The following is a 24,773-nucleotide window of genomic DNA, read 5'->3' on the forward strand; positions in this document are numbered from 1 at the left end:
AAGGAAATGAGAGAGGAATAGAAAGAGAAAGAGAGGGAGAGTGCATTGTATCTCTCCCTCTCCCTTTTGCTTGGAGGATGTTTAAATCACTTTATTTTTTGCTTGTTTAGGAAATGAGAGAGAAAGAGAGATAGAGAGGGAGAGGGAGAAAAAGAGAAAGATCGAGAGGAAGCGCGAGAGGAATTTCAACGCAGTACGCATCACCGACCGATTCGATATCCCGAAGGCATGGAGGAGATGCCACGGTTTATGTCAACACAATGGTTGCATGGAGCCTTGACCGCAACATCCAGCGAAGGGACAGAGGTCTCAATGGAGGAGTGGGAGTTCTCGAGGGGATGTAGTCCAAAGGTAATGAGGGGTTTAGAATGTGTCGTATCTAAATTTGCTTGCTACATCTAATTTGAGTGTTTCAATGTGCAGTACAAAATATATAGTGCAGCGTGGTTGCGCGGACGGCATTTTCGGGTGGAGCGTATTGACCAAATGCGCTCCACAATGGACTGTGGTGTCATGGCAAGGTTTGAGCAAGAGAGCCGGCGACGAGCAACGGATCCGAACACGGTTGTGGATGAGATGGAGTATTTTGGGAACTTGCAAAGTATTATTACGGTGGATTACCGTAGCTTCTCCATGATAATATTTGATGTGCAATGGTTCAAAGTGGTACTTGGAGGAGCTGGCGCAACAGTTCGACGAGGTCCATCTGGATTTCTCGAAATAGATTTCGAAAAAAAATGGATGGATTTGCGCGACACCTTTGTGTTGCCGGCCCATTGTGAACAGGTACAAATAGTCATTTGCTTGCTAATTGTAATACGACATGGTTTATGTCACAATGGTTTGAAGCCGCTTTGTAAGTGTTTGTGAACAGGTAATCTTCTATCCAAATCCCCGACAACCTCGATGGTGGTATGTTATACCTTCAACTCCTCGAGGTGCGAGAGTATACGATCAAAGTGATGTTCCAGGCATAGATGAAGAAAATATGCAAATAGAGGGATCGAAATTACAAGGGGTGGAGGCCACCGCAAGCTTGGAGCCCGCATCGGCTAACAATGATGGAAATACAGAAGTCGTAGAATTTTTTGAGAACGAGGCAGACTCGTTCTTTTGTGGTGACATGTCTATCAACCTTCCAGTGTATACAGAGTTGTGTCAGGAGATTAACATGGGACCATAGATACTTCAATTCGTTGTTTAGATCTTCCATAAAGGTAGATAAGATATGCATTTTAAGAGGGATTTTTCAAAAATGATTTATATTAATGTGCTTTGTATAGTTTAAATTGATTATTCTAACATCATTTTTTATCTGTGCAGGTATCGACATTTTCAGGATGAGTCGAGGGATGAGCGATGAGGAGTTTCAGGACATGATGGCACGCATGTCTCCAGATCAGCTCGCGAGATTCAGAGAGATGGTAGATCAGGAGCTGTCTCGTTCTTCGTCAGGGCGCTCTGCTAGATCAGCTTCAGCGAGATCAGATGCTTCAGCTTCGAGTAGACGATCTCGACGCTCGCGACTTGGGCCAGAGGGAGGGACTGCGACTGCAGGAGGATCAGGGGGGTGCTACTGTGGAGACATGGATGCGGTGTCTCCGTCTCGTCGTTCAGCTGGAGCTGCGTCACCTCCAGGATTTGTCACACCTGTGGGGACTTCCACTCCAGTTACTCCGGCTTTTGCGCAGCCGTCGGCAGATGGCACGCCTTTTGGTGGCACCCCTTTGAGTGGCACTCCGGGAGAGGGTACCCCCGTCGGTACATCGGATGTACAGGGGTCTCCTGGATATGCCCAGGAGCGTGGACGGAGATGGGAGAGGGCCCATCTTAGGCATACTCCTAGGGGTTATGGATACCTAGTGGATGGCAGGTCAGGAGCCATCATCATGAATGATGAGGGGAGAAGGGTGATGGCTCGCATGAGGGAGTTGTGCCAATAAGTTTTTCGGCACATCCTGGATCATTGGAGGAACATACCGGAGGGGAGCAAGGAGTACATAGTAGCATCCTTGCACGAAGAGTTCCCGGTGCCAGCCGCAGTGGATAGATTCTCTATGGGCTGGATGATGGATTGCATGCGTGCATACATGTCACATAGACGATCCGACGCACGCAAGGCAATCAAGAGTGGGGCTCCAAAGCCCAAGTGGTTAGATGCAGACGACTGGCGCCGACTGAGGGAGGAGGCTACAAATTCGCCAGGACGTTGGAGTCAGCAGCGGGAGGCGGCGAGGGCACGAATCGAGGCCGGATCGGTACATCATCTTGGGAGTGGTGGCCACATGACATATTTGGAGGACTTTGTAAGTTTCTCTTTTGTTTTGCTTATTTGTTTTTTTAAGATATTCTTTGTATTGACAATCATGTTTCTAACAGTTAGCATTTTGTTTTCTTTGCAGCACTCCATTACAAATCGCGATCCGCAAGGCCTTGAGACTCGATATGCAGAGAGGCACGGTCTCAGATCATTGATCAACCGATTGTATAGACGCGGCGGCCTAGTAAGTTACTCATCTTTCTTGTCCGTAGTTACCATGAGATATTTGAATGCATTATTGTATGGTGGATTGATATGTTGTTTCTTTTTCTGCAGAATCCGTTTGATGCTCCTTTGCAGCGGAAAGAGCTTTCGGGGGACGAGGATTTGTAGCTCGCCCTTGGATCCTTAGAGCTCACATACCTTTAGTTTTTAGTCACCCGATCTATGTACACATTTTCTATGTATTAGTGATATTGTTTTATGATTGTACCAATCGCATTTTATGCGATATCATGTATTTATTTCATCTATCAGTTTTATGATTTCAGTATACATTCTTTTTGTTTGCAAACGCTTTGTATGCAGTACTGCAGAAACTATTTTGTATGGCACAAATTTTTTTTTCTCTGTTACCGTCGCTATTTGCATCGCAAATTTACTGCACGTGTCACTATTGTCGTCGCTATAAGCGTCACAAATTCTCTATAACCGTCGCTATATGCGTCGCAAATGCGACAAATATAGCGACGATTCTATGGCGTCGTTAATAACGACGCTTTTTGCGACGACGGGGGCAAATTTTGTTGTTTGTATTTTCATCGCTTTAAACGTCGCTATAAGGTCTATATCTTGTAGTGCCTTGGGATAAGAAAATGATTCTTGATTGTGATCTTGTTCAAAGATCTGTAGTCTATGCACATACGGAAAGAACCATCTTTCTTTCGAACAAGTAAGATTGGAGAGCAGTATGGAGAAGAAGAGCTAGGTTGAACTAACCCTTTTTCCAACAGTTTGTTTACTTTTTTTAGGATCTCCTCTTGCTGACTTACACTTACTCAGTAAGACGGTTGGTTAGGTGGTGAACTGCCTGGGATAAGATCAATTGTGTGATCTTCCAGGCGCTTAGGAGATAACTCTCCTAAGAGTGAATCACTAAAACAATCTTCATATTGTTTAACAAAATCATATCTGGCTTGATCAATTAAAGAGAGGGGTTCTTTTAAAGTCTAAAACTTAGAAGCATTAGTTGGTATTGTGTGTTCTTTAGAGGTATCAAGTGCCCTTGAATCATTAGCTTCTTTTGACTCTCTCACAAAAATCATGTACGCAGAAATAGCTTTCTTCATTTCTTTAGAAATGTTAACATGACTAACTATTGGCACAGGCCAATCTCCAGCATCAACAATGCATACTATGTTCCGACCCTTGAATTGAAATGCAAGGGTCTTCTTAACAAAATCGGGAAGGGTCTAATCTTGTAATGCCAAGGCATGCCTAAGATAACATCACAGTTACCAATGGGTGCAAGTAGGAAAGATTCTTGGTCGTAGTAATCCCCAATTCTAAGATTCAACTTCCCTTGGATAGGAGTAAAATTGGTTGTAAGTCTTTCAAATACCAAACCTGATCCAATTGGTGTTCCCAATCGATCCGATGGAATTTGTAGCCTTTCAACATTATTCGTTGACACAAAATTATCTATGGAACCTGGATCAAAGAGTATCAAAACTCGTTGATGTTGAGGGTCCCCCAACCCTTTAAGAGTTGTCTTTTCTTCTCATTTGAATGAGTATTAGCTTGCACATCTAGAATAGAATTTGAGGATGGCGGAGGAGGATCTTTAACCACATTTGCTTCCTTCCTTTTGTGAGGATAATCAGGCTTTATATGCCCTAACTCACCACAAAGAAAGCACCTTCCTTCCTCTTTGTCCTTTTGTATCTCAGAGGGTGAGAGATACTTGCACTTCTTCTTTTACCCTCTGGCTTTGAATATTGGTCATGGGTAAAGGTAGGTCGATTAGTCCTATTTCTTGGTTGATCATAGAGCTACTCTTGTCTAGCTCTATAAGAACTCATCTCCAACTTTCGAGATGTACCAGGTGTATGCAAACTTTCAGCTATGATAGTAGACTCCATCATGCGAGATAAGGTTTCATGTGGATAGACCTTCATAGTTCTGTGTAAATGAGGGATTAGGCCAGCTTCAAAATTTATTTTCTTCTCTTCATTGCTGATCTCCATGAAAGGAGTAACCTTGTTGAGAGTAGACCAAAACTTGTCCACATAAGTGACCTTCTCATGCTCTTTCTAGCCTAGCCAATCCCACTCTTTCTCGACATCATTCTCAAAATCAGGAGGAAAGAACTGAGCATAAAAGTTATTCTTGAAATTTTCCCAAGCCGTAGGTTTCCTTCCCTCCAAAATCAGAGTCAACCACCAATTGCAAGCAATGTCTTTTAAGTGCATGCCTACATGCCTTAGCTTGGACTTTTTTGAGAAATTACCATCAGAAAAAGCAACTTCAAATTTCCTAACAAAGGCTAACGCCTGAGCAGGATCTCTCTTACCGGAGTAAGAGTCAAACTTTATGTCCTTATCCCTAGACTTGAAATTCTTAGTCTTCTTAAGCTTGCTCCTCTTATGGTCCGGACCCTCTTTGTCCGTTTGCAGATTGTACGAGACTTAGAACCAAGAGAGTAGGAACTAGAAGTTGATGAGGAGGAGGAGGAACTTGAGTAATCAGGGGAGTAGTTGATTGATGAGGGAGTTGACTCCATCCTTATCCGCCTCACGCGAGGTGAGGTCTTTTTACTATTCTTGACTCAAGAGTCCTTCTTCCTTCTAGGAAGCTTCTCAACAATTGGATGCTTTGCACCTTTACCATCAATTGGTGCAATGGTGTTTCTTCCAGTATCACCATCTTTTGGAGGATTCGGTCCTTCATAAGTAGCTTCTTCCCTTTCCCTTAAGACATACTTTGGAAATTTCCAACAAGCTATGATACTCTGTCAATTGAGCCTGTAATTGTTCACTTGTAAGCACTTCATCAGTTGCCATCTTTATCTTCTTCTTGCAAGGATCGCCTTTACCTTGAGAAAAGCAAAGAGACCTGCTCTGATACCATTATTATAAGATCCGAGATACACGCTCGACTTTCTTATATACTTAAAATATATATTGCAAATATTATGCTGGCACAGATGAAGAATAGATGAGAGAAAAGATGTAGAGAGAGAGAGAGAGAGAGAGAGAGAGAGAGAGAGAGAGAGAGAGAGAGATGTAGAGAAATTGGCAACATACTAGGGACAGAAGATGGGCCACGGAAGATGGGCCAGTCCCCCTCCCTTGTGGAGTTCTATTATTGGCAAGGAGCAAGCTCCTCTGTTACACATAAGTCAGTTCTTACTTGTAGATCATGGAAACAAGATCACAGTTCCTTGCACGGTATACAACCGACTAACACTTGGGCTCTCCTCTTGGCACTTGATTTCAGCAGAGCTTCCAGAGCACTTGCATCTTCTCTTCTCCTCTTAGAACTTGATTTCAGGAGAGCTTCCACAGCACTTGCACCTTCTCTTCTCCTCTTGGAACTTGATTTCAACAGAGCTTCCGCAACACTTGCACCTTCTCTTCTCCTCTTGGATGAATGCAAAGTGATGCGTCCTTTACCTCCCTCACGCCCAAGGAGAGCCTCCTCTTTTATAAACTTTCAAGAGCTTCTCTTATTAGAGAGAAACTTGAGTTGATCATCATGCAAGATGTGGTTGTTCCAGGACCTACTCTGAAGCACTAATTTCGAGATATCTCTCTGTGTGTTTTTTCGATGAAAAAATGTCCAACACAAAAAGTTGTAGATCTCGTTGTTTTCGATAACCTTCGCGGCCTGTTTTTAGAGATCGTCTTTCTATTGCGAGATATTTTAAAAATAGATTCACCATGTCTTTTTTAAAAAGAACAGCTTCTAAAACTACACTCTTAACTTGTGGTCCATGCAACCACCTTAAGAAGAGTTCATTAAATTACCTTGGGCCTCAACCTTAAGATTGACTTGTACACAAAAGCTTGTGTCTTTTTAGACCTTAGAAAGAGAAAATCACTTCTCTCCTCACTTCTAGAGGATCACGTCTCTTGTCTTTCTTAGTGAGAGAATTACCTCTCTTGTCTTTCTTAATAAAAGAAAAGACCTTAAACCTTGACTTGTAAGAGAGAAGATGGCCCCAAATGAATGCAATGCTCATTCCACACAAGTAAACGTTCCCAGGCATCCCCGGATGTAGACATAAATACATATACACAATGCTAATACACTTCCTCTTATTAAAACTTAATCCATCTTCATTTATGTGTAACTCCTTGGTTCTTGTGTACACTCTTACACTTGGGAGACACTTTTTCTCCCCTTCATAACTTTTAGTGTCTGTACCATATATCCCCATCATAGTGCTTTGATCACCCCATTAAGTGATGCACTAGGAATATTGGTCTCTAAATGGTCTGATGGCCATGCTAGGTTATCATCAATATTTTAAAGAAAAGTGAGTCATTAATTTATTGACATGAATTTATTAAATAGAGAATGCGTAATAAGCAATCAATTTAGTGACAATTTCAAACTTGCATAGGCCATATATGCGAATGCTATACGTTCTTCTTTTTCCTATGGGTGATGATGGTTGGCATGTAAAGGCACCTTATAGTGGTGTTAATGTTCCAATTAATATACATGGATTGTCTAATAAGGACTGTGTTAGTCACATGCAAATTTATGCATTTTGACTACAAGTGTGTGAGGACACTGAGGTGTACATGTCGCAGGGTGGTCGATTGTTGCAACAATTTATTGTTGATGCTTACTGTAGTATAGAGCAATGTAGGTTGGTTTGGTGTCATCAAAATCAATCGATTTTATGCTTGGAAGTTTATAAGGGCTTAGCAGATATGATGGGAGTGATGGACGATGGGCTAGTGGGAATTATTGGTGCTTGTGTTGGTAAAAGGGTGGTTTTACCATCTTCTTTTACTGGTGAGCCAAGGCACATGTATTAGTTGTATCAAGATGCCATGGCTATAGTGCAGAGTAAGTGAAAACCTGAACTCTTTATAACAATGACATGTAATCCAAAGTGGTTAGAGATAACTAATACTTTGTTGCCTGGACAAAGACTGCTTATGATCGTCATCTTGATTTGACTGCTCGAGTCTTTCATAAAAAACATGATGATATGATGCATACATTGTTGAAAATAAATCTATTTGGAAATGTTGCAGGCTACGTTAGTGTGATTGAGTTTCAAAAGCGGGGGCTATCACATTCTCATACTTTGCTAATTTTGGAGCACCCTTTTAAACCCTCTAAAGCATGCCATTATGATAGATTTGTTTGTGCTGAGTTTCCTAATAAAGCAAAGTTTTCAACTTTGTTTGAAACTATCTCAAAATGCAGTGTCCATGATCCTTGTGGTGCAATGAATCCTAAGAGTCCTTGCATGCGCAATGGTAGATGTACTAAAAAATTACCTCGGAGGTTTGTGAATGTAACAACTATTGATAGCTCTCGCTATCCTGTTTATAGAAGGCAAGATGATGGAAAGACGGTCACAATAAAGGGTAATACTATTGATAATCGATGGATTGTTGCATAAAATCCTTAATTGAGTAAAAAATACAATGCACATATAAATCTTGAGGTATGCTCAATGGTGAGAGCTGTTAAGTATTTGTATAAGTATATATAGAAGGGACATGATCATGCAACCATTAAATTTTATGCTGGAAACTCATGATTAAATGGTACAAGCTTTTATGAAGTGGATGAGATCGAGAGTTATTTAGATTCATGGTATGTTTGTGCTTCACAAGCATATTGGTAAATATATGACTATGCATTACACAATTAGAAGCCTGATATACAATGGTTACAAGTGCACTTTCATGATGAGAATTGTGTGGTGTTCAAGATATAGACAATATATCAGATGTTATGTAGAATGAAGATATCAAGAAAGCTACTCTTATGGAATGGTTTGTGTGCGATTAATCGTATTCATCCAAAGGCTTGAGCTATTAGCTTTCAAGACTTCCCAGTGTATTGGGTGTGGAATGCATAATGGAAGGTATGGACGAAGAGAAAGCATGGAAATACGTGTAGTCAAATATACTTTGTGCCGCCCACATTTGGTGAGCGTTATTACTTGCGAATGCTCTTGATAGTGTCTCGAGGATGTATGTCTTTTAATGATTTGTGTATTGTTGACAACATGGTATACAACATCTTTAAGAAAGCATGCATTGCAAAGGGCACATTAGAGGGTGATAATGAGTGTGTTGTGTGCTTGGAAGAAGCTACATTTGTACAAATTGGTGCCCAATTGCGTGCTTTGTTTGCTACAATTTTGGTCTTCTATGAGCCTGGCTGCCTGGTCAGCTTTGGAATAGGTTTATGTTACCAATGGTAGAGGATATTTTGTATAAGTTACAACTAGAGCATGTGCATATATCTTCTGCAATTCTACAACAAGAGGAATCAAGCATGGCTTTATTGCATCTTCACGATCTTTTACGACAGCATGGGCAAAGATTGTTTGACTTTGATGGATTGCCAGAACCTCGTTGAACAAATTCTCAGTTGTATACTAACCCTCTTTTAGAATATGAATATGCATATGATATACTGGAGCAACGTAGAGTTTGTGTTTTTATGGAGGCAATGTTAAATGACAGACAGAGAGTCACATATATAGGTGCTATTGGTGGAATATCTAGGGGTGTTTTTTTTAAAAATAGTCCCAGTGGGTTTGGGAATACATTTCTTTATAAGTGTTTGCTTGCTAGGATGCGTAGTGATAGCATTAGCAACATCATCTGGCATTGATGCTTTGCTTCTATAGGGCGGTTTTACTGCTCACTCGAGGTTTAAAATTCCATTAGATCTATGTTATCGATCCACATGTAATATTCCTATTCAGAGTGATCAAAGCGATCTTGCTCTCAACTGTTGAGACAATGGAGCCTTATTTTGTGGGATGAGGCTCCCATGATGCATCGGTTTACATTTGAAGGTGTTGATAGAACTTTAAGGGATGTTATGAGCTATGATAAACCATTTGGTGGAAAGGTCCCTTTACTTGGAGGTAATTTTAGGCGGATCCTTCCCGTCGCAATAAAGGGAACATGTGAAGATATTGTTAATGCAGCACTATGTTGCTCTCATTTATGACAGTATGTTAAGGTGCTAAGGTTGTCTGGGAATATGAGGATGTCAATCGTTGGTGGTATAATGGATAATGGATTTAATAGTTGGATTCAAGGGATAGGGGATGAGATTATGGAGAATTGTGATAAGTTCCATATTCCATCTAGCATGGTATTGAAAGGACACTCTATCAAAACCTTGGTTGATAGTGTGTACGGTGAAGTGTCCACGGTGAGAGACTTTGGAGCATATTTCAGCAAGAGTACTATACTTGCACCGCATAATACAGAGGTGGCTTCTTTGAATCATCATTCATTGTAATCGATGCCAGGAGAAGTTATACAATACTATAGTGCGGATTCAATTGCAAAGACGAATGATAGCTCATTTTTGTACTCTATAGAGTATTTAAATACACTAGATCTTAGAGGTGGATTTCCTTCCCATCTATTGCTGCTAAAGATGAATGCACCTATTATTCTATTTAGGAACTTAAATCCTGCAAAAGGTTTGTGTAATGGTGCACGGTTGATATATAAGGCATTCAATAAAAAGGTGATAGATGCTGAGATAATAATAGGGACAAATGTAGGGGAACAAGTTTTCATTCCTAGGATCACTTTTATTCCTAACACCTTGCAATTTTCGTTAATTATGAGGTGGAGGCAATTTCCTATTCAACTCATGTTTGCTATGACGGTTAATAAGTTGCAAGGCCAGACTTTGTCTATTGTTGGTCTCTATTTAAAGACACCAATATTTACACATGGACAATTGTATGTTGCATTTTCAAGGGTGAAATCCTCATGCGTTGTGAGGGCCTTATTGAATGAGAATGGAAGCATTGTGAATGTCACGGCGAACATTGTGTACAAGGATGTACTTTAGAAGATGTAATAAGGTGCATTGCTTTTTTGCAAAGATGCATACAGAGATGTATTTTTTGGAGGGTCTCTGTGCTATATTCGGTTGGCATATACTCGGTGGTAATTGAGTATATATTTCCTACACTACATATAAGTGTTTGCTTGACTTTTGCAGATGGCTACTCCAAGTTGGGGCTATTATCCAGCTCTTCTGAGTATTAGAAAGAACTGCAATGTATCTTGCGCGTAGTGACAATGCATGATATTATAATAAGAATGCTTGCAAAGGTCATTGAGTGTTTATACGATGATGTCAATATAGACATTTTACTTCTAGTTTTTATTGAGGTGGTGCATTGTGGATATACTCAGTGTTTTCAAGTGCATATGGGTGAAGCTAAGCAGGAAAATGGGTTTTGATAATCTCACACTAATAGAATACCGAGGGGGTGGCTAGCATATGAATTTAAGGACCTCAGTTGTTTTTTGACACTACATCAAGCTGTGACAATGCCTATCGACTGGTTTGCAAATGTTAGGCCATGCATTTTTATTCTAATATTAAGTAATCTTTGTTGATTGTTAGATGTGTTTACGTTTACGTTGTGGGCTTTTAAAATTTTAGGTGCAAGAAAGAGAGGAAAGACTATCATGTCCCCTCTGTACCATCACCGAGACAAAGAGTTGCAATGGGACTTGCTTCACTTAGGCATGCTGTGTTGGAGAATGGAAATTTTCCCCGTGATTCCTCAAAGAAAAGAAAGCTTCATTTTGGTTAGGCCCCATGGGAGGTTTCAAATTTTTTGTAGCGTTTGGATGTAGATGCATAGGCATAATCAAGAAGTGACACTTTGTGGTTTGTTGATACTTGGATTTATGGTACAAAGTTATTGGCTTTGGAGCAAACTTTAGTTTTGGGCTTTGCTTCACATGTGTGGATTGTTAATATTGTTGAGAGTCTGTATGTGATGCTTGGATACGCTTAAACTTTGTGGTTCGTTTCAGCGTAGCAATGTTATTTTTAATTGTAACATCCAAGGATTATATAGAGCTACTTCTAACTATTGCGTAGAGCAAGTATGGATGCAACTACAATATTGGCATGGTCATTGCATGTATATATGAGTCTATGTACTCCTAGATACAAATGCATGTTTGGCCTTTTGTACGTGTGTGTGTGTGTGTGTGTGTGTGTGTGTGTGTGTGTGTGTGTGTGTGTGTGTGTGTGTGTGTGTGTGTGACAGACACACACAGAAGGAGAGGGAGGGAGAGAGCGAGTGAGTGTGAATAGAGAGGGGAGAGGTGTAAAAGGGGTGAGAGATAGAGTAGAGGAGAGGGATAAAAGAGGGGAGGGAGGGAGAGGTCAAAAGGGGGGAGGGAGGAAAAGATAGAGGTTGCAGAGGGAGAAGAAAGACAAAAAGGGAGGAGGGAGGGGATGAGGACGATAGATGTGAGAAAGAGAGATGGGTAACAAATATACGAGAGAAGAGTCACAAATGGAGGGGGGGGTGAAGAGGGGTAGGGAGAAGATAGTAAGCAAGCATATGTTTCTTGCACTCAATGATACAAAATATGCATTTTGTATGTCTTTTGTTTATGATTTGGTGCAATGTTATTTCCAATTGTAACATCCAAGGATCATATAGAGCTACTTCTAGATATCATACAAAGTACGTATGGGTAAAGTTTACAAGTTTGGTGCATAAAAGGCATTGCATACATATGTGACTCTCCATACACCTAGATGCAAATGCATGTCTATCTTTTCATGTATGTATACATGAGAGAGAGAGAGAGAGAGAGAGAGAGAGAGAGAGAGAGAGAGAGAGAGTGTGTGTGTGTGTGTGTGTGAAAAGACAGGGAGAGATGTAAAAATTGTATGGGAGAGGGGTCGACGGTCTCATACTAATAGAATACCAAGAGGGTGGGTGATGTATGAATCTAAAGACCTCGATTATTTTGTGACGTTGCATGAGCGTTGTATCAAGCTATGACAATGCCTACTTAGTGGTTTGCGGATATTAAGCCAGGTATTGTTGTTTTAATGTCAAGTAGTCTTTGTTGGTTGTTAGATGTGCTTACATTTACGTTGTGGGCTTCTAAAATTTTAGGTGCAAGAAAGAGAGGAAAGACTATCATATCCCCTGTACCATCAACAAGACGAAGAGTGGTGATGGGGCTTGCTTTGCCTAGCCATGCTATATTGGAGAATTGAAAATCTCCCATTGATTTCTCAAAGAAAAGAAAGCTTTGTTTTGGTTAGCCCCATGGGAAGTTTCAAAATTTTTGTAACATTTGGATGTAGATGCATAGGCACAATCAAGGTGTGATACTTTGTGGTTTCTTGATACTTGACTCGTGCAAGGTTATTGGCGCAGTCTCTAGAACAAACTTTGGTTTCAGGCTTTGCTTCACCTGTGTGGGTTATTAATACTGAGAGTTTGTATGTAACTCTTGGACACACTTAAACTTTGTGGTGAAGTTCATGTATCTTTCATTTGTGGTTCGTTTCACCGTAGCAATGTTATTTCTCATTGTAGCATCTAAGGATCATCTAGAGCTACTTCTAATTGTTGTGCAAAGCAAGTATGGATACAAGTTTACAAGTTTAGTGCATGGTCATTGCATGTATATATGAGTCTATGTACTCCTAGATGCAAATGCATATCTGGCCTTTTATACATGTAGAAGAGAGAGAGAGAGAGGGCGAGAGAGGGAGGGAGAGAGTGATTGAGTGAGTGAGTGTAGATAGAGAGGGGGGTATGAGGAGTGCAAAGCCAAGATAAATGATTGAAGATGCATGGTCAACTTTTCTCTCTCTCTCTCTCTCTCTCTCTCTCTCTCTCTCTCTCTCTCTCTCTTTGTGAAGCGGGATAGCATTCACGCATAAGGAACTCTAGTTGAGGATTAATTGAGGGAATCGTCCGTGTGGAAGAGACTATGCTACCATGGTGGTTAGTAGAGGCATCACTTAAGATAAAAGGCAACATCTAGATATCCTCGGAGTACGAGTGCAAAGCTAGGACAAATGATTGAAGATGCATGGTCAACCTCTCTCTCTCTCTCTCTCTCTCTCTCTCTCTCTCCGCGAAGCGAGATAGTGTTTGCGCGCAAGGAACGCTAGTTGAGGATTAAGTAAAGTAATCGCCCGCGTGGAAGAGACGATGCTACCATGGCCGTGGTCAGTAGAGGCTCTGAGGCAGCATCGAAGATAAAAGGTAGGATGTAGATATCCTCTGAGTACGAGTGCAAAGCCCTGCAGGACAAATGATTGAAGATGCACGGTCAACTTCTCTCTCTCTCTCCTCGCAAATAATGTGCTCTATACGAGGTGGTCGATCAAAGATCCCGATGGAGGCGGCAGGCTATAGAGGGAAAAGGGGGGGTAATCTCTCTCTCTCTCTCTCTCTATGTCTCTTCTTTCCTTATTAAATGGTGTCAATCTCTTTGCTAGCGCAACGATCAAAGGCATTTGTGAACAAGAGGGCGTAGCAGTTGGCATGTAGGTCAGAGCACAGGCAGGTGGCTATCAGGGCAAGGCGCAGTAGCAGCTGGCGCACAGTTCAGGGCTGGGCGCTGCGCACCCTACGGCGGCAAGCAAGTCCCCTCTCTCTCTCTCTCTCTCTCTCTCTCTCTCTCTCTCTCTCTGTGGCAGCCTTGGCCCTGCATGCTGCAGGAATAGGTAACAGGCGCACGGGGCAATAGACTAGGCCCCTAAATTCGTGAAGCCTCAGAGATTGGCGTGTAGGTCACAGGGATGGTGCCAGGGATAGGCACACGCTCGACGGCTCCCCCATTGTTCGTCTCTCTCTCTCTCTCTCTCTCTCTCTGTGTCCTTTGCAGGATCCACAGTCTACCTACACACTTTATTATGATAAAATATTGTACTCGGTGCTGATTGAAGAATGAGAGAGAGAGAGGATGAGGGTCCAGGGAGACCATGGAGCTCCAACCGGCAACACCTGATAAGAATGTGAGGAATTGCGAGACCAATTGCGAACATCTCTCTCTGTCAATCAATATCACAATTAGGGGAGCTCCAAAGACAACAGGAGCACTTTTGTATCCCGTTCTTGCCTCCGTAAACAGGACTTAAAAGCATGCCTTTGAGATGGATCTGTCTTTCTCTCTCATGTTCTTTGCCTGCACACAAGACCTAGGCATCATCTCAATTCTTCAGTATTTCATACTGGGTGGACATGCTCAAATGCATTACCACTGCTCTAGCAGAGGGACATCGGTACGTGACCTTCAAAATGCCAGTGTCAAGTGGTCCGCCAAAAATTTGTCCTAGACTTGCTCCTCCAAGGCCTAAGATGTCATTGTAGTATTTTGGTGGTGGAAAATCACGTTTCATAGATAGGGCAAATGATTCTAAGAACAGAAAAGAAGTATAGATTCTTATTAGTCAAAAACAAATGTTTATGTTTTGGTACTCTCTTGTCATGTATCTCAACAATTTTGGAGTATTACCTTACTCTCTCTTGTCTCTCCTTTTTGTAGCCATGGTTTTTTTTTTTTTTGGAGGGGGGGGGGGAGGTGTATGAGTTATTTTGTGTAAATCAATAGAAACTATTTAGAGCCGCTTTTGAGTCAACAAAGTAGATGTAAGATACAAGCATGTGTTTGATATCAACTGCTCCTTTGTGCCTTATCTACGGTTGAAACCACATGCTTAAGGATAGAGGAACATTTGGAAGGAGGAAACAACTATGAGCTCTAAGCCTATCATGTAGCCTAAGTATGCACTTTGCCCCAACTTCATGTGTCCCAACCTAACATTAAGTGATACCCATGGTTTACTATGGATGTAAAAATTTCTATATTTTATGATGGGTTCAATCATTTTATTTCTTATGCCTTACAATAAATTGATGGATTTTATCACCATGTTTTATGTAGGCTATGAAAGGGGAGCCTAAAAGTGCACCAAATGATGTTGTATACATGGGGATTGGATGCTACTAAAAGCCAAACATATTTGAATGTTACTAATCCAATGCCCAATAAATCACCATTGATCGCTTATTATTGATTGATGCTATGTAAGAAGTGGTTAATAGTCCATGTAGTCTCAATGATATCATGCGGTAACCATGCTTCAACTTCATTAAGAGCATAATGTGTAAAGATGGTGTTAAACATTACCATCAACTAACATGTTTTACGCTACTTCATTTTAAGTGGTGGTAAGTACTTAACCATGTCCATGTAGTAGGCTTGCAAATTGGTTGTTCATGGTTTTTATTCCATGGAGAGAGAGAGAGAGAGAGTGTGTGTGTGTGTGTGTTTCAATAGTAAGAGAGTGTGTGTTGTTGGGGAGCAAAATTCATGCTTAATATTGTAGATTCTCAAAGCTCAAATTGATTATCTTTCAAAGTACTGATATCATGTGGTGGGAGTTTGATATGTATGGTGTGCATTTAGGAGAGATTAAGTTGAATTTATTGGCGAGAGGGGGGGTTTTGCATGCAAGAGAGGTCTAGGTGGAGAGCATCTCTACTATTAGTTAAGGGGAGGTGGGGGCGGGTGCCACGTGGCAACCCCCAACCTCCCCTTGGCTGAATCGTGGGGGTGCCACGCGTCCAGCACCCCCTCGCCGTGAAAAGGGCGCCAGCGCCGATGACCCTCCTCCTCGACCTATGCCCCCGCCTCGATTAGTACGCCGACGACCCTCCTCCTCGACCTGCGCATGAGGCCCCCGCCTCAATCAGTACCACCTCGGCCGACAACCCTCCTCCTCGAGCTATGCAACTCTATATAAAGAGCAAGACTTTCCCGCACTGCTCCGACGAATCTGCCTGCCCAGCTGATGATCATCAATGTGTGTGTGTGTGTGTGTGTGTGTGTGTGTGTGTGTGTGTGTGTGTGTGTGTGTGTGTGTGTGTGTGTGTGTGTGTGTGTGTGTGTGTGTGTGTGTGTGTGTGTGTGTGTGTGTGAGTGAGTGTGTGTGTGAGTGTATGTGCATGTGTGTGTGTGTGTGTGTGTGAGTGCAAGTGTGTGCGTGTGTGTTGTGTGCATGCCATTGTGTGTACACATATCATGTGAATGTGTGTGTGTGTGAGTGTGAGTGTATGTGTGTGTGTGAGTGCAAGTGCATGCATGTGTGTTGTGTGCATGCCATTGTGTGTACACATATCATGTGTTTTGTGTGTGTGTGTGCATGTGCATGTGTATGTGTATGTGTGAGTGCAAGTGCGTGCGTGTGTGTTGTGTGCATGCCATTATGTGTACACATATCATGTGAGTGTGTGTGTGTGTGTGAGTGTGTGTGCATGTGCATGTGCATGTGTGTGTGTGTGAGTGCAAGTGCATGCATGCGTGTTGTGTGCATGCCATTGTGAAGAATGAGAGAGGGGGATGTGTGTAGGCATGTTAATAATTAATGTGCATTATTACATTGCCAATGTTTATGATGCACTTAAATATATTTAACGTTACTCTCTGACATCATTTCCATTTTTCCATGCAGTTTTTGTACTTTTGCTTTCGTCATCAACTCTACTCTTTTGTCATCGTCAATACTTGTCAGGTACATCACACACACACACACACACACACACACACACACACACACACACACACACACACACACACACATAAAGTTAATTAGAAAGTTAAAATTGTAGCACTTTCATCATGTGTCTCATTTAAGTATTCATGTAGGCGTCTCTCTCTCTCTCTCTCTCTCTCTCTCTCTCTCTCTCAAAGTTATAAAAGTTAAAATTACAATATTTTAATTTATTACATGTTTAATTTTTTTAATGTATGCATGTCATGTCTTTTGATATGAAAGTGTGTTAATATTATTTCTTAATGTGTTTATGCCTGTTATTAATTAATGTGTTATGTGTGTCATTATATTATTAAGGTATATTACGTGTTTTAAGTGTGTTATTAATTTATGTGTTTTATGTGTTTTAGTATAAATGTGTGATAACATTATTATGTTTGTGTTAATAGTATGTATTCATATGTATATATGTGCTAATAATTAATGTGTATTATACATTTAAAAATGAATGTGTGTTATTAAATAATGTGTAGTATGTGTGTTATTAATGTATGCATGTCATGTCTTTTGATATGAAAGTGTGTTAATATTATTTCTTAATGTGTTTATGCGTATTATTAATTAATGTGTTATGTGTGTCATTATATTGTTAAGGTGTATTACGTGTTTTAAGCGTGTTATTAATTAATGTGTGTTATGTGTTTTAGTATAAATGTCTGATAACATTATTATGTTTGTGTTAATAGTATGTATTCATATGTATATATGTGCTAATAATTAATGTGTATTATGCATTTAAAAATGAATGTGTTCTTAAATAATGTGTATTATGTGTGTTATTAATGTATGCATATCATGTCTTTTGATATGAAAGTGTGTTAATATCATTTCTTAATGTGTTTATGCGTGTTATTAATTAATGTGTTATGTGTGTCATTACAGTGTTAAGGTGTATTATGTGTTTTAAGTGTGTTATTAATTAATGTGTGTTATGTGTTTTAGTATAAATGTGTGATAACATTATTATGTGTGTTAATAGTATGTATTCATATGTATATATGTGCTAATAATTAATGTGTATTATGCATTTAAAAATGAATGTGTGTTATTAAATAATGTGTATTATGCATGTTATTAATGTATGCATGTCATATCTTTTGATATGAAAGTGTGTTAATATTATTTCTTAATGTGTTTATGTGTGTTATTAATTAATGTGTTATGTGTGTCATTACATTATTAAGGTGTATTACGTGTTTTAAGTGTGTTATTAATTAATGTGTGTATGTATTTTAGTATAAATGTGTGATAACATTATTATGTTTGCGTTAATAGTATGTATTCATATGTATATATGTGCTAATAATTAATGTGTATTAAGCATTAAAAATGAATGTGTGTTAAGTGTGTTATGGAGAGGATGTGTGATAATATTGTTATGTTTGTGTTAATGTTATGTATTGATATGTGTATGTGTGCTATTAGTTAATGTGTATTATGTGTTGTCTAAAAGTTACAAAGTTGAAATATTGTAATTTATTACATGTAAAATGTTTTTCTTTATCGATACACACTTTGTTTATCTCAAATATCTGTGGATATTCATGGTTTAATATAGAGTTAAAGATGTGTTAATGTTGATGAATAAAGTAAACTTTGCTAAAGTCTTCCCTAAGAGATAGGAAGAAATTTTAGTACGCCTAGGTCATAAGAGTATGCAATTCCTTTTAAAAAATGTTCTCTCTCTCTCTCTCTCTCTCTCTCTCTCTCTCTCTCTCTCTCTCTCTCTCTCTCTCTCTCTCTCTCTCTCTCTCTCTCTCTCTCTCTCTCTCAAAATATGTTGTATAACAATGACCATATGGAGTGTGCTAAAACATCTGATGAAAGAAACAATGTTCTTGTACCAGACATCGTTTCGTGCGTTCTCAACGCACGGATGAATGTCCGTAAAATCTAAGGCATGGCAAGGACGAAGTCAGTTTGATATGCCCTCAAACATGTCAAATGACACAACAATTGTGTTGTATCCCTAAAGCTCATGCACTGGTTGGATACAGTTAAGAAGCAAAATGAAGAGTTTAATCAAACTTCAAAGAGCTTCAATCTCCTTCTACCAGAACTTTGGTGTGAATCATCATACGAGTTCATCGTCCAATGCATAGTTCTCTTAACATATCTAATTCCTTCAAGACTTTTTGGACAAATCCTCCAATAGATATGTCATTCTATTGCTGGGTTTGAGAAATTTCATTTGATTTGGACTTATGTATCCCTCACGACAATGATGTAATATGCTATTTCAATTTATATTCCTGCCTATGTGAGATTACATTGTTCCTTATGTGAAATTATAATCTGTATCATAGTATAGACTATAATAACGTTTCAAAAAACTTCGCATTTGTAAATACTAATATCAAAGTACATTTTTCTTTTTATCTCAAGTTTTTCTCAACAATGGTACTTCCAACACATTCTGTGCCTAGAGATTGTGTATTACGTGCACGTAGGGAAATGCTCAAAATTACTAGACATAAACATAGGCACATTGCAAGAGTTAGGACTGAATTACATGTTCATGACCATGCAAGATATATGTATGAACAACATCATGCAAATGGAAACAATATGGATGTTCAAATCCCAAATCAGCTATATCAAACCAATCAATTTTGCACTGCATCTTGCTCTGTTGATCATGATTTGGTATCCTTTCAGGTTCAGATGTCTACCACAACTCGACAATACAATCCTAATGGTGGCTTGAGTGTGCGTAGGCAAATGCTTAATGTTACGAGAGTTGAACATATGCACATGGCAAGAGTTAGAACAGAATTACAACAACTGCATCATGCTACCATAGATAGAGATAGATATAGTGGCATCCAAGCTACAAGTGTCCAAATGCCAGTTGCACCATTATTGTCGTTGGAAGTTCAACCACCTCCTATTCGTCAAGGAGACAATGCAACTATCCACAATATAGATGTTGAGATGTTGGATAACCATGAATTGCTACCCTTCGGAGTGAGGATACGTAGCACAAGTTGACAAAGAAATGGAAACACAAATAATCCAGATGGTGGATTATGCAATTGTAGGCAAATGCTTGATGCTACTAGAGCTGAACGTAGACACAGGGCAAGAGCAAGAATGTAATGACAACAATTGCATCGCACTACAACAAATACAATTGTTATAAGTGCTCAAATGCCTGGTGCACCATTACTGTCCTTAGATGTTCAATTGCCTCGCATTATTCAAGAAGAGAATGAAGCTATCCATAATGCAAGTGCAAGTACTAAGACGGTACATGACCAGTACAGGATTCAAGCTCCTATATTTCTACCTCAAAATGGTGGATTTTGTTCAATTCCCCATGACATGCCACATAATTTGGATATTCATCCATTAGTAACAATTTTGCTCTTCCAAAAACCAAATTTGCATTCAATTGGTACCCTTTGCAAGGTTTGTCACCATTGCATGGCTAAGTTGTGGCACGATGAAACTAAAACAATGCGTACAACTCGATTGGAAAGCATTGCTATAGAGAAGGGAAAGTAATTTTACCACCTCTACAGTAACCACCACAACCTCTATGTAATTTGCTTGATGGCACACATCCACAAAGTAGAGAGTTCAAAAAAAATATACTTGCTTATAATAGCACATTGGCTTTTGTTTCAATGGGTGCAAAAATTGATGAGCTTTTGCCTCAAAATGGAAATGGTTATACTTTTCAAGTTCATGGATCAATATATCACCGAATAGGTTCTCTATTGCCAAGTGAGAATGGACAACGAATACCAATGTTTGCACAACTTTATATTTATGACACTGATCATGAGTTATTGAATCTCATGGGGGTTTTACCTGGGCTTTTGCAAAACTTACTACAAGAGCTTCAACAAATGATGCATGATCACAATACTTACGCACAGGCCTTTATAGCAGTTGGTGCAAGCTTGCAATGCAATCCATCAGTAGAAATAAGAATGTCCATTTTTCAAAATCGATCCACCTCTAGATGATATTCAGTTCCCACTATAAGTGAGGTTGCTGCGATCATGCCTGGACAAGGTGATGATGATACACTTGATCATCGTAGCATTCAAGTTTGCACACGACAAGGCCATTTGATTTATATTTCTAACTTACACGAGGCATATATGCCACTGTTATATGTTCTTCTTTTTCCAAATGGAGAGGATGGATGGCATACTAAAGTTCCATATGCATTTATGGATGCTCATATTAATGCCAATAATCTTGTAAATAAAGATTTTGTCACTCAAATGCAGTATTACGCTTTTCGACTTTAGATTCGAGACGATACTAATGCATGCCTTTTGCGTGGTGGTCGCTTGCTACAACAATACATTATCGATGCTTATTGTAGCATTGAACAATGTAGATTGGCTTGGTGTCGTTGTAATCAAGCAACACTATGAGTTGAAATGTATAGGGCATTGGCTGATATGGTCAATGGTTCAGATGCAGTTGATACTAATATCGCTGGGATTGGTGTGGGTAGGAGAATAGTATTGCCATCGAGCTTTACAGGTGGACCAAGATTCATGTACTAGTTACATCAAGATGATATGGCAATTGTGCGTAGCAAAGGCAAACCTGATTTGTTTATCACCATGACATGCAATCCTAAGTGGTTTGAAATTACAGATGCTTTGTTGCCTGGTCAAACTGCACATGATCGACTTGATTTAACTGCTAGAGTTTTTCATTTGAAACATAAGGACATGATGCAGTTGATAGTGAAAAAGGAGTTGTTTGGTAAAGTTGCTGGATATGTATACGTCATAGAATTCCAAAAGAGAGGCTTGCCTCATTCACATACGCTCTTGATATTAGAACCACGCTTTAAGCCACTAGAAGCACGTCATTATGATAGACTGGTGTGCGCTGAGCTACCTAATAAGGAAAGGTTTTCGGATTTGTATCGAATTATTACTAAATGTAACATACATGGTCCGTGTGGTGAGTTCAATCCAAAAAGTACTTGCATGGTGGACGGAAAGTGTATAAAGGATTATCCAAAAAAGTTTATACATATAGCTACAGTTGATAAAACTGGTTATCCTTTATACAGACGTCGAGAGGATGGAAGGACTCATAATGCTAATGGTAACCTCTTGGATAACCGATGGATAGTGCCTTACAATTCTTATTTGAGTTCCAAGTATAGTGCTCACATAAATGTTGAGGTTTGCTCGACAATTGCAGCTATCAAATATTTGTATAAATAAGTATATAAGGGCCATGATCGAGCAACCGTTCAGTTTACAAGTACGTGTGGTTCCGGATCCAATGATATTGACACATAAAATATTGATGCATAAAATATTGATGAGATTGAGAGATACTTAGATGCACGATATATTTCAGCTTCTAAAGCATGTTGGCGAATATTTGAATTCAAACTTCATGATGAGAAACTCGATATTCAACGATTGCAAATACATTTATCTGGAGAGAATACTGTCTCCTTTCGTGACTCTGATAACATTTGTGATGTGGTGCAAAATGAAAATGCTCAAAAGATAACTCTCACAGAATGGTTTACATACAATCGTTTGCACCCTGACGCTAACACAATTCTCTATCAAGACTTTCCAATGTTTTGGGTTTGGAATGCACACAAAAAAATGTGGACAAAGAGATAGCAAGGAAACACATGTGGTCGAATATACATTGTTTCACCTACGTGTGGAGAAAAATACTATTTGCGCCTACTACTCATTGTATGCAAGGGGTGCACATCCTTTGAGGCATTGCGTACAATTGATAATGTGGTATATTCAACTTTTAAGGAGGATTGCATTGCAAAAGGAATGTTGGAAACATATGATGAATGGAAAATGTGTTTACGTGAAGCTGCATTGATGCGAACTGGTGCTCAATTAAGAAATTTTTTTGCATCCATCTTGGTATTTTGTTTGCCCGACCTGGGGCTCTATGGGAAGAATTCTTAGTTCCGTTGACAGAGGATATAAAACATCGACTCTCCTTGCAAAATAGGCAAAATGTTGATATGCAAGATGAGGCCAATAATCATGCGTTGATGCATATTCAAAAACTTTTAGATCAACATGGACGCAATTTGGCAGAGTATCATGGATTGCCTAAGGTGACAATGCAAGAGTACACAAATCCTTTGATCCTTGATGAACAACTATATGATAAGGTAGAACAAGAGAATACTTTCTTAACAATGCAAGCTATGTTGAATGATGGACAAATAAATTGTTCTATGGCAATAATGAATGCTATTGATAGTGGTTTGGGTAAACCATTTTTCTTAGATGGCCCAGGCGGTTCTGGAAAAACATTCCTATACAAATGTTTGCTTGCAAAGCTTTGTAGTCAAGGTCACATTGCCATAGCTACAGCATCCTCTGGTATTGTTGCATTGCTTTTGCCACATGGTCATACTACCCATTCAAAGTTCAAAATTCCATTGCAAGCAGATAATAATTCTACATGCAATATACCTGTTCAAAGTCACCTTGTAGCACTGTTAAAAGAGGCAAGTCTTATTTTGTGGGATGAAGCTCCTATGTTGCATCGTAATACCTTTGAGGCACTGGACAGAACTTTAAAGGATATAATGCAGTGTGATATGCCATTTGGTGGTAAAGTTATTCTACTAGGTGGAGATTTTAGGCAAATATTACCTGTTGTACCAAAGGGTACCCGTGAGGATATTGTTGATGCTACTATATGTTGTTCCAATTTGTGGCAATATTTCAATGTTTTGAAACTTACACAGAATATGCGGGTCGCATCAGATCAGGATCAGTTTGTTGCATGGTTGCAAGACATTGGAGATAGAAAAGATTTGACACATACTAATAATATATTGCAAATTCCACCTGCATTGTTGTTAAAGGGAGGATCTATGCAAGACTTGATCAAATTTGTCTATTGTGAAATGAATTGTGTAATTGATTACAAAACGTTCTTTAGTGGACGTGCCATTCTTGCACCTCGAAACAATGATGTGGAAATGATAAACAATCATGCATTGCAGCTGATGCCGGGAGAGGTTAAACAATACTACAGTTCTGATTCTGTGGATAGAACTGAGGAGAACTCATTCCTTTATTCTGTGGAATATCTAAATTCCCTTGACCTCGGTGGAGGTATTCCTCCTCATATCTTGCTGCTCAAAGTAAATGCTCTAATAATATTGCTCAGGAACTTGAATCCTTCTAAAGATTTATGCAATGGTACTAGGCTGGTATGCAAGGCTTTCAATAACAAGGCCATTGATGCAAAGATAATTACAGTTTTTATCCCAAGAATAACTTTCATCCCAACTACATTGGAACTTCCTTTCTCAATGAAACGCTTGCAATTCCCAATCCATTTGGCGTTTGCAATGACAATCAACAAATCTCAAGGCCAAACGTTATCATGTTTGGGGATATATCTAAAAACCCCAGTCTTTACTCATGGTCAACTCTATGTTGCTTTCTCAAGAGTAAAGTCTCCGGACAAATTGAAAGTCTTGATTGATGAGATTTTTCTCTTCTAAATTGGTCTTCTAATTTCGATATTGTAAAGTCATTTTTTCTTTTTTTTAAAAATTTGATCAATAATACTAATTTTTATGTTTTCTAAATTTTATTAATAGATGGCCCAAACAGTATTCGAATATTATCGTGCCTCTCCTTATTAAATGAGACTTCAAGAAGCATTGTGAACTATTGCTACGGATGATATTATCCATAGAACTTTGGCTAGGGTAATCGAAAGATTACCCAATGATGGATTTACTAATGGAAACACTCCTTTATATGTAGAAATTTTATATTTTGGATGGATCCAATGCTACTATGTTGGATGGATTTACTAATGGAAACACTTCTTTATATGTAGAAATTTTATATTTTGGATGGATCCAATGCTACTA

At 39.4% G+C, this 24,773-nt stretch overlaps 1 protein-coding gene across 1 annotated transcript; it reads left to right on the forward strand.

Annotated features, from left to right (window-relative positions):
- Window positions 1-22,919: 22,919 nt before the first annotated feature.
- On the forward strand, window positions 22,920-24,395 carry LOC148025306 (uncharacterized). The gene has a single exon (XM_087692243.1). The coding sequence runs from the start codon at window positions 22,920-22,922 to the stop codon at window positions 24,393-24,395; it is 1,476 nt and encodes a 491-aa protein (XP_087548369.1).
- The last annotated feature ends 378 nt before the right edge of the window (window positions 24,396-24,773 follow it).

The sequence above is a fragment of the Lygodium microphyllum genome, chromosome 14 (assembly GCF_053477565.2).
Source record: "Lygodium microphyllum isolate KBCC chromosome 14, Lygodium_microphyllum_v1.1.10, whole genome shotgun sequence".
Classification (NCBI taxonomy): domain Eukaryota; kingdom Viridiplantae; phylum Streptophyta; class Polypodiopsida; order Schizaeales; family Lygodiaceae; genus Lygodium; species Lygodium microphyllum.

Coding starts and splice junctions, on each gene's coding strand:
- LOC148025306 (XM_087692243.1), top strand. CDS start 22,920: ATGCATATTCAAAAACTTTTAGATCAACATGGACGCAATTTGGCAGAG.